At 41.0% G+C, this 12,116-nt stretch overlaps 1 protein-coding gene across 1 annotated transcript in view; it reads right to left on the bottom strand.

Moving 5' to 3' along the window:
• Positions 1–10,495, bottom strand: part of ptgfrnb (prostaglandin F2 receptor inhibitor b) — a 51,352-nt gene extending 40,857 nt beyond the window's left edge. The window contains exons 1-3 of the mRNA XM_028007945.1: positions 10,094–10,495; positions 6,205–6,317; positions 5,790–6,048 (exon numbers count right to left, since the gene is read on the bottom strand). Coding sequence (XP_027863746.1) covers positions 5,790–6,048; positions 6,205–6,317; positions 10,094–10,139 — 418 coding nt within the window. The 5' untranslated portion in view covers positions 10,140–10,495. The remainder of the gene's footprint in view (positions 1–5,789; positions 6,049–6,204; positions 6,318–10,093) is intronic.
• Between the last annotated feature and the right edge of the window lie 1,621 nt (positions 10,496–12,116).

Genomic DNA, 12,116 nt, shown 5'->3' with positions numbered 1-12,116 from the left:
AAGTAAGGAAACGGTTACAGGACAAGGCAGTAAACTGTCTGATTGCATGTGTAGCATGAAACACACCCAGGGAGTGTTCAGGTAACCTAATAAACTCTCCCTTTCACTTTCACACAACAGTGTCAGCTCAGCTCTTTTATGCTGGACTTGTTTTGTTTTGAATTCGCAGCTAAACGCGACGATCGGGCGGCGTCCGAGCAGGTCCTGACAAAGCGGCCTGTGACACCGCCGAGACCATTCTCTTACTGAAACCAACCACATGACTCACTTTGAGAAGTCTAAAATAAAAACCGAGGGTGTCTTTTTTTTCCTTTCTTCCCTTTATGACCGTTTTCAGTTGAATCCACATCTCATCGTTTCACAATGGGGAAAAGTGAGGGAACAGACGGATGCTTTGAGGATCGGAATCTGATCGGCGGGGATACGGGGGGTTAATAATGCCGAATGGCAACCTCACAGTAGGGTTTGCCTGTCTGCACACGGGCTCTGCTTCATTAGCTCCACCAACATGTTTAGACTTTTAACACAATGTGTCACAAGCACAAAAGCAAAGGGATGAGTCACTCGTTTTAAATCACCCATTTGATCACAATCGTCTTTTAGAGTTTTCTGTTTCAACATTTTAAGATTAACATTTAACTTTTTTTTTCTGTTTTAAAATTTTCCCAGGTTTTAAGAGGAAATATATGTTAGAGCAATGAACACATTATGAATGTCTTAACTGAATTATGTCAAATACTCTTTACGCAGTTATTGGTGAAGAGCTACAGTATATGATTCATGTCAAGTTTGAGCAGAGGTGACAGCCAGACCATTGAGGTGACTGTGGGTGTTGTTTGTGAGCATAAAGTTGATAAAACTCTTTTCTCTTTTATTGAAAATTAGCTACAAACAGAATGACGTTTTCTTTCTATCTGAACCACATGAAGGAGAACATTTGACTGCAGATGTCGTCTCAAGATGCAACAATGTACAACCTCGCTTGCCTCTAAGCTTCATTTTTAAAAAGACCAAACAGTATGTTACTAAATACCTTACTGTTGACTTGTAGATAAAGAAATTAATAAAAGAAAGATTTGTAGGTCACAGCTGAACCCTCGCAAGTACAATACAAAGTGATTATGTGTTAAAAGCAAGCCCTCGCAAGAAAAAAAATAAAATCACTGAATGGCTCCTTGATATGGATGATTATTGTGAGAGTTGCAACAACTTGTAATTTACAGTTTCACCACAAGCGGCCATTCTCAACCCAGGTAAATCAACGGCAGACGTGGCTTACCAACAAGCGCTTTTAAATGTCTGGAAAGAATTCCTGTTTGCCAAGTCTCCAAATCACTGCAAGTTTCCAATTGTCCTCAATGGATAAATCCTTATATAAATATTCACTTTATGATAGAGTTTCTGTGTTGCATGATGCCCGAATTTGGTGGTTGAAGCACAACATCAATCTTATAGGTCTGATTTTTGACATCAAATTTTGAATAAAGTGGGTCCACAGAAACTGTAACGTGCACATTTCAATGGAAACCTTCAAAAACTCTGGTTTTTAGTCCATCGGGTTTTTCTGATTCCCACAGCATGATACTGCCACCACCTTATCTGACAGTATCGTAGGTAGTTATGAACAAAATCATGAATAAGCCGTTCATTTTAGTTTTATTACAGCAGGAGGTTTTTTTTGTCTCATGATCTGAGCTATTCAAACATCTTGTGACAAAAGCACAGCATTCTACAGTGAACAACAACCATGTAATGCATGTTATCGACATATATAAATTGTAAATCCGAACCTCCTCCATTGGAGAATGAAGCTCATTATTTTAGCCCCATCAAAGTCTCAGCAGCTCCCAGTGTTCATGAGCTTCGTCTCTAAATTTGTCCAGTTTGGAAAGCGATTCTAGTCATGTTGAAAATGTGGCCAACAAGAGGCAGATGGCCCAGAATAAGAAGAACATAGTTGTGCATTGTTGGAATTACACGGATGGCACATTTACATCCCATAAGACAGACTTTGCTTTGGATGCAAAAAACAACAATTATTTATTTTTTTTTTAGTCCAACTCATATCACCAAATGAAAATACAGCTTTATGTAGATCTATTAAACTAAAGTGATCAATAAAAACATACAACATCTGAAAATATCAAATAATAAAAGGTATTTTTTATGTTACTAGCTTGAGAAAACCTTATTTTTCATTTAATTTACTGGGATTCCTGTTTAATTTTCCCAAGATCTGGAGTTCATTTTCATCTTCCTTATATCAGCTTGTCAAGATATTAACCAAGAGTTTACTTTAGCATCAGAAACTGAGAAAGAACTTGTTTTCTCATGTTACTTCATCAACTTGAGAAAACAATGCTGACTAGTAGGAAACAGACATAACAGCTTCATTAAATCAAAAAAACTCTCCTCGTTTTTCCTGATAATCTCTCTGTAATCTTATTATTTTGAAATACCAGTATGTCAAGCTCGCCTTTATTTTCAACAAACTCTAGGAAGTCAAGAAAAAAAAAAGGAGTCAATGGAACCAAGCCAATACCCGAGTCCCTAAAGGATAGACCAATCAGGTGTCGGAAGAGATTGTAGTTTCTGAACGAGTAAGACAAAATATGAGGCTTAACGAACAAAAGAAAAAAAGAAAGAAAAAAAAGCAGATTTTCTTTGTGGCACCCTCTAAGTAGCAACAGGAAATTCATTTTCTAAATTTGGCATCCAGCATGCTTCGACCTGGAGACTTAATCCAGTCGTCAAAGATCCTCAAGTTAGTTATTAAAAGATAATAATAATAATAATAATAATAACAGTAAGATAGATCCATTTTGATGTTTGGGGAGCTCTTTGAAACCTGCTGCACTGAGCCGAGTGTTTACTGCACATAACAAGGAAGGTGCAAATAATTGCGTTTTGTTCTGCCTATTAAAATGAGCCTAAAAGGCTCAGCAAACTTCCCTTGTTCTTACATAACCAAACATCCTCGGCGTAGCAACGAGAACGCCGCGCGTGTTCCTGTTCAGCTCTCGACCGGTGGAAGTCTAACTCATTGTGACTTGAAAGTAAGCGAGCAGATACATGCGTGTAAATCATTGCGAATGCTAATACATATGCTTAGCATGCACACGACGAGCTCGCTCGCATGCAAACACGGCCGTGTGACGAGGTTCTATTATGGTTTAGTCAAAAAAGAATGACTGTTCCAAGTTGGAGATCATTTTAGAAGATTTATTCGGTTCTCACAAAGGTGGCAGGTGCAGATCACACACAAAGGACATCCAGAGCAGGCTAGAAATCAAAAATCATTAGTACCTTTGCTTGCAATAGTTCATCACCTCCAGCGTGACTTCTCCTCAGTCTAACCACCGACTGCCTCCTGTGGAGCAGAGCCCTGCTTTTAAAGCCACAGGCTCCGCCCACAGACAATCCAAACTAGCAAAATACTAATCATCTCTAACTCAAATCAGAAGTTTGATTCTGATTTGAATCAAACTTCAAATCAGCCTAAAGTTTATACAGTATACAAAATAATAATAAAAAATAAATAAATAAATAAACTTGTAAACAAAATACAATATTCAATTTAATATACAACACCCAATGCGCTCTGCTGACGTCACCTCCTCATGTGACTCCCTCCCGGCACGTCACAATCCGGAAACACATTACTTGAAAACAAAAACCAGGAAAACGTCCAGTGCTAAAAAAAAAGGTTACAGTAAATGTTTAACCGGAGCAGGAACACCGCGTGTGCACCCACGATGAGCCGCCCCAGTCCAACCTGCAACAAAAGTAAATTAGTGATGATGTATGTGTTTGTCGGCGTGTGTACGCAGTTATGCGGGCATGCTAACACGGACTCTAACGCCCAGCTCGTGACGGCTCCTCCGTCACAGGCCGCCTTGGCAATTCAGGTCTAAATTTAACAAGGTGTCTGGGGAGCTGTGCTGGGAAGCAGAGAGCAGCTGAACATGATGGTGCATTATGGAGATAACTAACCTGCTGTCTGATTACGCTCTCCGTCACTTCATCTCTTAAAATGTAGGCTTCCGAGCGAGAAAGATCCCGTCTTTCTCCCCCCACGCTTTTTTAAAGGAAATAAATGTACTGAGCTGGGAGAGGGTTCGGTTTTCAGGGCCTGAGCTACCAAACAGAAAGCTTGTTCTTAATTATGAAACAGAAAGCCAATTAAAACCAAGGGGAAACAGCTGAAATTATGTGGAGACGGCACGGTCAACTTCGTTAATGGTCTAAGCTTCAGGCCAGTTCGCCACAGTTTATCTCGAATCAGAATCCGCCGAGGCGCTCATGTGCAAATCAATGCCGATTGTGTTTTCAACGTTTTGCCGTCAGATGAGGAAGAGAGTCTCAGTAGATCTCTGGGATCAGGCAGGCTGAGATCCTATCGAGTTTGAGTCGCATATGTCATTCATCAGATAAAAAAAAAAGAAAGTAAAGTACTTTTCCAGGAGGGTAAATTGTTGCTGAACCGGTTGTTGCTGTGGTCTGCTGGCTTAATACTTCCTCTTTACAATGAATGCAAACAAATTGTGGTAGATTTGTTTTTAGTTCAGTTTCTCTAATTAAATGACTTGTTCTGTATTACACATGAACCTTCTCTCTAGTGATTTTAGTTTCATGTTTGGTATTTTCCAAAGTTGCTGTTATGTTTCAGCTCAAAGTTTCACTTTTATCTCAGTGGCACTTTTGCTCACGAGCACAACCAGACAAAAAGTGCAGAACTGTAAGTCTTGGCTAAAGCCTAGCTTGGAGTCCAAGATGTATCAAACTGCATTCACAGGCTTTATAACGTAACAACTTTACGATTAAGGAAACCCCAGAAAAAAGCTAGCAGCACAAACACAGCACTGACTGTATGTATGTAGTTTGACTTGGGTAATGTGAGAGGGCCTGGCTGACCTTTCTTGACCTCCCCTTACACTTTTATTAATAATTTCAAAATGACGGCGTCGCAAAATAAATGTTTTGCAATGCAAAGCAGCACCAGCGTAGCAACGTAGCATAAACGTTTGCTAGATTTGTCACCAGACTCAACAAGGTTACTGTGAAACAAGCGGTTGTCACACTTCAGCTAACCCGCTAATAGACAAGCTAATGTTTTGATTAGGAGTTTAGCATTCTTGCTAACTTTGAAAACGCTAACGCTAACAACAGTGGCCATATTTCCGCTAATCCACTAACAGCCGAGCTAATGTTTCGCTCAGGGGTTTTTGCTAACGTTGACAACATTTAGCACTCTTACCTCTAATCCTTGCAATGGATCTAAAGTGTTTGCAACTTACTGAGCTGAACCTGCGTGCTTTTAAGTTGCCAAAATGCTACAATGATTAGCTAACACAGAATTAGAAAATTAATTGGAAAAATAAACCCTCATTGTGCTGAATGACAGCTTGGTCCAACGTTTTCAGTCGTACAATGTCATTTAGATTCTCTCCAAATCTCCATCTCCCTGGTTCTAATTCGACACAAGCCAAATACTCCCACCTGACATCTGCTCTCCACCACCAGAGTGTGTGCTCAATGTGTGTGTGCATGCCAGTAATTGTCTAAAACCAGCGTTCACACAGAGTGTGTGCAGGAGGATATAAATAGATAGTTATAGTGAGGAACGGAGAAAGCTGCTAAATGAACCAACACAACTATGTGTGGCAGAAAACCAGTACTGTGAAAAACCCTACTGTGAAACACGGTGGTGGCGGCAGCATGATGTGGGGATGCTTGGACAGAGTTTATTGGAAAAATGTTGCCTTCACTCAGATTTCTTCCCTTCTTACCCCTGAGCTGGACCTGAGCGTTGTAGTTGCCGCTGGTGATCGGGTCAGTACTCGGCGTTCGGCAGAGGTAGAAACCGGCGTCCGTCAGCTTCACCTCGCCGATCTTTAGCTCCACCTCGTTGTCCTGGAGACGCACCACCGAGACGTCACCGGACGCCACACGCCTGCTGAACAAAGGGTCAGAGAAGCCGGGTTCGAAGGTGGAGATGATTCGAGTCTTTGGCCCGGTTATGTCCCTGGACATCTCCCAATCGAAATCCTGCAGGGCGGAGGAGGACAACACTGACGTTCAGTCGGTGAACCGCCATTTTCTGATTCTGCTTCTTCATATAGTCAAACAATCTTCCATCATCACTGTGGTTAATCATTTTTAACAGAGCAAAAACAACAATTAGCATAAACGAGAAAACATTACCTGCTCACTAGGTCCTCCATAGTCGTTGACGTCACACCTGATGGAGACCGGCTGACCTTCCACCCTGATTAACGGACCAGGAGACACCGTCACCACACGGGCCGAGCATCCACCTGGAAGGACGGACAAAACACCACGGATTAACCCTTTAATGCACAACAGAGACTTGTTTGGCACTCAACACCCATATTATCCACGTTAAAAATTAAAAGTAGGTGTGTGGATATTTATGCGGGGTTCTGTAAGGCGTTTTGTTCGTTCCAAGCTACAAACAAAATGCGGAGAAAACAGGCGGTAAAGTCAGCCTGTGGCTCCCTGAGCGGCTCACAGGTGGAGTTTTGTACTTCACAGGGAGGCGGGTGATGTTTTCGCACTGTAACTCTGTTTCGACACGTACAACAGATACCGAGGCTCGACACAGGCTGGGCTTGTTGTGGCCTGAGGGAAACACGGACCAGGGACGTTCATAATGACATGACGCAAAAGCCAGTCGAGCATGGGCTGCACTTTTTAACTTTCTGTGCGCGGATTCTGACGCATTACGCTGAGTCATCCCTCATTTTGTTCCAGTTTCTTCCTAAGAAGCAACACTTTGATGTAATTTTTTGAGGTGGCTTTTTGAGGTGGATACATCTCCAGGCTTTCTGACGCTCTTTAGAAACCTTTATTTGAACTTTTGCTGCTTTTCTCAAACCGGGCGCCATCTTTACTGTTCCACACATTACTTAAATCATATTTTCAAACTTAAAGTCAACTTTAACCATTTTTCTACTGGGAAAAAAAAACACATTAGGATGCTTTAAAAAGCTTCACCTTGTCTAGATGCTAAATGTACAGAGTTGCTGCCATCTGATTGTCCTCGTTGGGTCTAAAGCTGGAAACTAAATCGGTTTTGGTTTAAAGATGCCCACATAAAGAGGCCTCTCGGTGAAACTGAGGAGTTCGTCTCTGTTGGAGCTTATGGAAGGGAGCCAGCTGGTATTTCTGTGAGCCTGCAGAGTGTGGGCTTCTTCTGCTTCCAAGGAGTCAAGATGTTGTAAAATAAGAAACCCGGTGCATGCTGGAGGTGCCCCATAGCCGGATTCATCTTTAACTCTTTAGCTGCTGAACGTTTAGCATGCCCACAGCGTGATTCACACGGCGAAGGAAGCAAATCCAGCGTGGGCTGTGATGTTGAACAATTACAGCTCAAATGTTTTTTAGTGGGTTTCCCCCCCTCACTTTTTAAAATATAAAAAATTGAGGCAAATTTTCAACAGTAGCGACAGAAGTAAACAGAGCAGCCGTGTCCTTCATGGAGGACTGTTTGTAACTGAACTGTTTGTTCAGTTAGAAGCAACCCAAGGCCTGATAAGCCAGACTGGCAGCCGCATGTTGTACCCACACAATTCCTCTATTATCAATTCAAATTTGAATTTTCCAATCCGATTTGAGCTGAAAGCTAAAGATGAAGTCAATGATTGATTTTTATATATATGTATATAATTTGAGTTCACATTCAATGGGTTCATATTTGGTTCATATTTCTGATTTTAGCTCAAACGGCTACACAGAGTGCGTCTCCTATTTTCATTGAGCTCACTTTCTAACTCTGACAAAAAGTGCTCGCTCTACTTCAGCGGTTCTTACTGCGAACGGCGCCGCCGGCCTGACCCCGGGGTCATTAAATAAACATAAAATACGGTTGTAAAATCAAACCAACCATTTTAGAAAAACCAGCTTTTGAAAACATGCACTTTATAGATTCCTGCAGCTCGAAGAAAAACCTGATCCCTATTGGTTTCTGCACACATATCACCTGAAAACTTGATCAATATTAGTATTTCTGTATGCTGATTCTGGAGGAAAATGTGAGAAAACATAACAAGATCATCAAAATCTGTTTGTTAGAGGCTGGATTCAGGCCATGAATGACTAAAAAGCTGTGCTGATGCACTCGGTTTATTCCAGGAGAGAAATTATACAGTCTGGCAGGGACATTAAAGCAGAAGTCTGACCAACAGACTGCTTCTTCTTCTTCTTTCTCATGTGAATCTGACTGTATGTGTGATATTTTGGCAGCCACAAAACAGGAACTAATGCGCCCAGACCCAGAACACGCAAATAAAAAGGAAAAAATACAAATGCTGTGAGCATTATTAAACTTTAGTTTAGAAGCTAAAATCACAGTTGCGGGTCCTGCGAGATCCGGCGCATGGATAAGTACAGAAATGCAAAACCGCAAGCCAGCCAGCGACATCTGATCGTCTTTCCCTGAACTAATTTAAGCCAACTCTCCCCCGCTCTCACGTGCGTTCACGTCGGAGAAGCCCACTGTAACGTCCATCAGCATATGGTGACTTCAGCCCTCAGGTAGGCCAGGGAACAAGTCCCCGCTCTTGTCTCCTGCAGGGTAAAACCGGCTCAGCGGCTGGACTGTAACCGAGGTGACAGAGGCGGCGTTGGCGAAACAGAAACAAACGTTGCTGTTCATCACAGAGGCCAGCTCGCTTTGACTAAAGGCTGGCTAATGGGGCCCTGTCCCCTCACTCTGGACAAATTGGTCTCGAGGGAAACGCAGTCCGACAGGCTAATGAAAGGTTAGCCTGAGAAAATAACCAAAAGCAGGGAAAATACAACAACTATAACGTCTCACTGCAGACGGTAAAGAAACAGGATGTGTAGAAGGGCAGTTTAAGTAAGTGTGAGGCGATAATCTTACTTTGCTTAGAGATATTTCCCCAATTTCTGCCTGTAGATTAACTCCTCCTCTCTGCAGAATCTGCTCTACTCTCATGTTTTGCTGATGACTCTGTAATTTCAGCAGCTGATGAGTTTATCACCTGACTTAGGATAAGTAAAGCACAACATGGACATTACTTTCTCACATTTACTTAGTATGCCCTTACTGACACCTCCATGATAAAATTCACTTGCATGCTTTAGATGTTCTCACATCTAAAATATACAAGTGATGCACCCAAAACCACTAAAAATGGGTTATTGTTTTATTTTTCTTTAGTAAGAATAGATAACTTAAAGAATTCAGCTCATTTCCCAGTTATTTATGTTATCATTTTACTTCAGTTTAAGTGTTTTTATTCAATTTTTTCCAACTTTGTGTCATAAAATACAAGAACACTGAAAATGTGGGTTTTTAACTCAACGTTAGTTGTAGACAACTTCTCCCTTTAAAATCCAAAAAGGTCTCCAGCATCTGATAACAAGAAACGCTTTTAAAACCTTAAAATGCAGAAAATTTAAGGGGTATTGGAGATATAATAGATATTACTTCCTTATTAGATTCATATTAGGTTTCTTTAAATGGTAGATGAGTTCAAAACCAAAAGAAAGTGGTTCCACTGTAATATTACATGTTTGTCAGTCATGAATTGAAGACTTAGGTGCTCATTTCTCATGCACCAAATGCCATTTGGGAAAATTGCATTTTTAGATTATTTCCCTCTATTTGCATAATGGTTAGTATAAACTAAAACTAATCGCCTTACATTTTGCGTTGTGGTTCTCATAATCAGTTCGGGTAAAAGAAAAACAACAAACAACAATAAACCATGCCCAATTTCACTGTTATTTAGTTGCAGTCGCTGATTCTTTTCCTTCAAAATTTGAAGCGCTTACCCGCCGCTACCACCAGGTAACAGTGGTTTAAGTTTAAAATGCATTCAAATAAAGACATTATTACACTTCTAGTGTATGCCGAATCGTCTGATGAACTGTATCAATGGCGATTTTGTTTTGAATAACTTAATTACTAACTCATGAGCATGCGAAATAACAAAAGAGTTAAATTCGCATATTTCCAAAGGGGATTCCGTATGGCTTCAAGTCTGGTACGAGCCATAGGAGTTAATCAGTCATTAACAATCAAACAAATAAAGAGGTGTCTTACCGATTAGTAAAAGACCAAAGGCGAGTGCAAGGAAACCGGGTTCCATGGTCACCAGTCTCCTACTCTGCTGTCCCCCTTTAGTCCTTAATTTCCCCACGTCCTTTGTCCTGTGCTGGGACAAGAAAAAACAGCCCTCCCGCAGATGGAGGATCAAACCCTAATGAAACTCTTGGCGGTCTGTCCGCTGCGCTCCGCACACACCCCGAGCGAAGCCGCAAAAAAAAAGCCCAGAAAACGAGCGCACACCCGGCGTATCCTAATCCAAAGAAATGAAGACCCGGCGAGAGCGTTCCCACGATTCTCCACACGCTGACATGACTGAGCTGCTTTTAATAGCGTGGGAGCGACGCGGACACATCCACAGACTGACTAAGGCTGATTGGGAAGGAGGGACGCGGAGAGAGTGAGGAAGAGACAGGCCGGAAGTTAGGTGAGCAAGGAGGAAGCAGGGAGGTCCCAGGTGGAGCTACTGACACTTTTCATGACATATTATTACTCATTACGACAAAGTTGGGTTGTAACTAGTTATATTTACATTTAAAAATTTACTTTTAAGAGTTTTTAAAAAAATATTACACTGTACTTTTTAGTTTTACTTGAGTAATTTTATTATGAAGTATCGCTGGTCTCACCACTGAATGAAAAACAAACATGTCTTAACCAAAAACTCACCCGACAAAGACGTACACCTACAGTTTTTGTTAAAATGTCATACTTTTATTTTATTTTATTTTTTTTATTGAAAGGAACTGATTTAGAAAAGTTTTCTTTTGACTAATTGTTATTTTTGTTACTTATCCTAATTATTGTCATTTTGGTCCATCTGATGACGTAATTTTCAACTATGAAATTGACAATTTCATCAGTTAGTACTTGAGTGGACTTTTTACCAATTACTTTTGTAATCTTACTTGAGTAATTTCTTGGGACGGCTGCTTATTACTTTTACTTGAGTAAGAATATGTTGAAGTAATGCTACTTTTAGTTGAAAATATTACTTATTGCTTAGTGTCAGCAACATGTCTTGGCAATAAATATTCTACCATTGGAAATCCAGTTTATTTCCCTCTTCAATGGAGCCACAATTGTCACAAAAACACATTAGTACACTATAATTGGCAGTTTTTGGTGGAGGCAGTATGATGGTGTGGGCCGGCAGCTCACTCTCTGGAAAACACACGCTTGTCATCCTAATGTAAGGAGATTCCAAGATGACGGCTGTTGTGCAAGTCAAGCTGTCATGTTTCATTCTCTCTCTAATGGCCGCCCCCTGTTTCTCCAGTGATGACGCACTCCTGTTGTCAGTTCCAGTCCTGTTAGGCCCATGCTGGGAATTTACCCAGAGCCGCTACACGGGTCAAAGTTCATGCCTCAGTCAGCCTCTCTGCGGGCAGAGGAGGAGTTTAGGGTTGCAACCTTAGGGTCAAAGGTTGCACCACTACGTGTGTGTTAGTGTGTGTGAATCCAGTCCCTGCATTTTAGCATCTGCTGCAACACAGCAGGTTAGAGCACTCTCTGGCTTTCGACGCAATCTGATTTATTTTATGCACATACTTTGAATAGGACATATTAAAAAAAAGATATAAATGAATGTGAGGCAAAGCTGAGCATTTCATTCATAAGACAGCGCCTCTGATAGGCCTGTGATATGACGTTAGATCGCCATCTTCTGGCTATGAACAAGTTGCGCAACACTGCGGCGTCATTTTTCTCTTTATTTGACTAATCTGCCAATATCCTCAGAAAATGTTCAAACCACCTCGGCCTGCACCAAACAAATCGAAACTTGTGCGCTACATTCTGCTTTTATAACGCATAAAAACCTAGATATTTATTACAATACTTGCAAAAGAAAGAAAATCTGAAATTATAACCAAAATGAGGTCCACGATGTGTTTATATACGCTGTTTATTTATGATTCAGTGATTTTGGACAACATAATAAGATTTTTTTAATGCAACCCTGACATTATGAGCCAATTTATTTCTGTCAACCAACCAAAGTTGCTTCCTAGCTATTTTT

Source organism: Xiphophorus couchianus, chromosome 22, assembly GCF_001444195.1.
Source record: "Xiphophorus couchianus chromosome 22, X_couchianus-1.0, whole genome shotgun sequence".
NCBI classification, from domain to species: Eukaryota; Metazoa; Chordata; class Actinopteri; order Cyprinodontiformes; family Poeciliidae; genus Xiphophorus; species Xiphophorus couchianus.
This window is presented reverse-complemented; position numbering and strand designations above follow the sequence as displayed.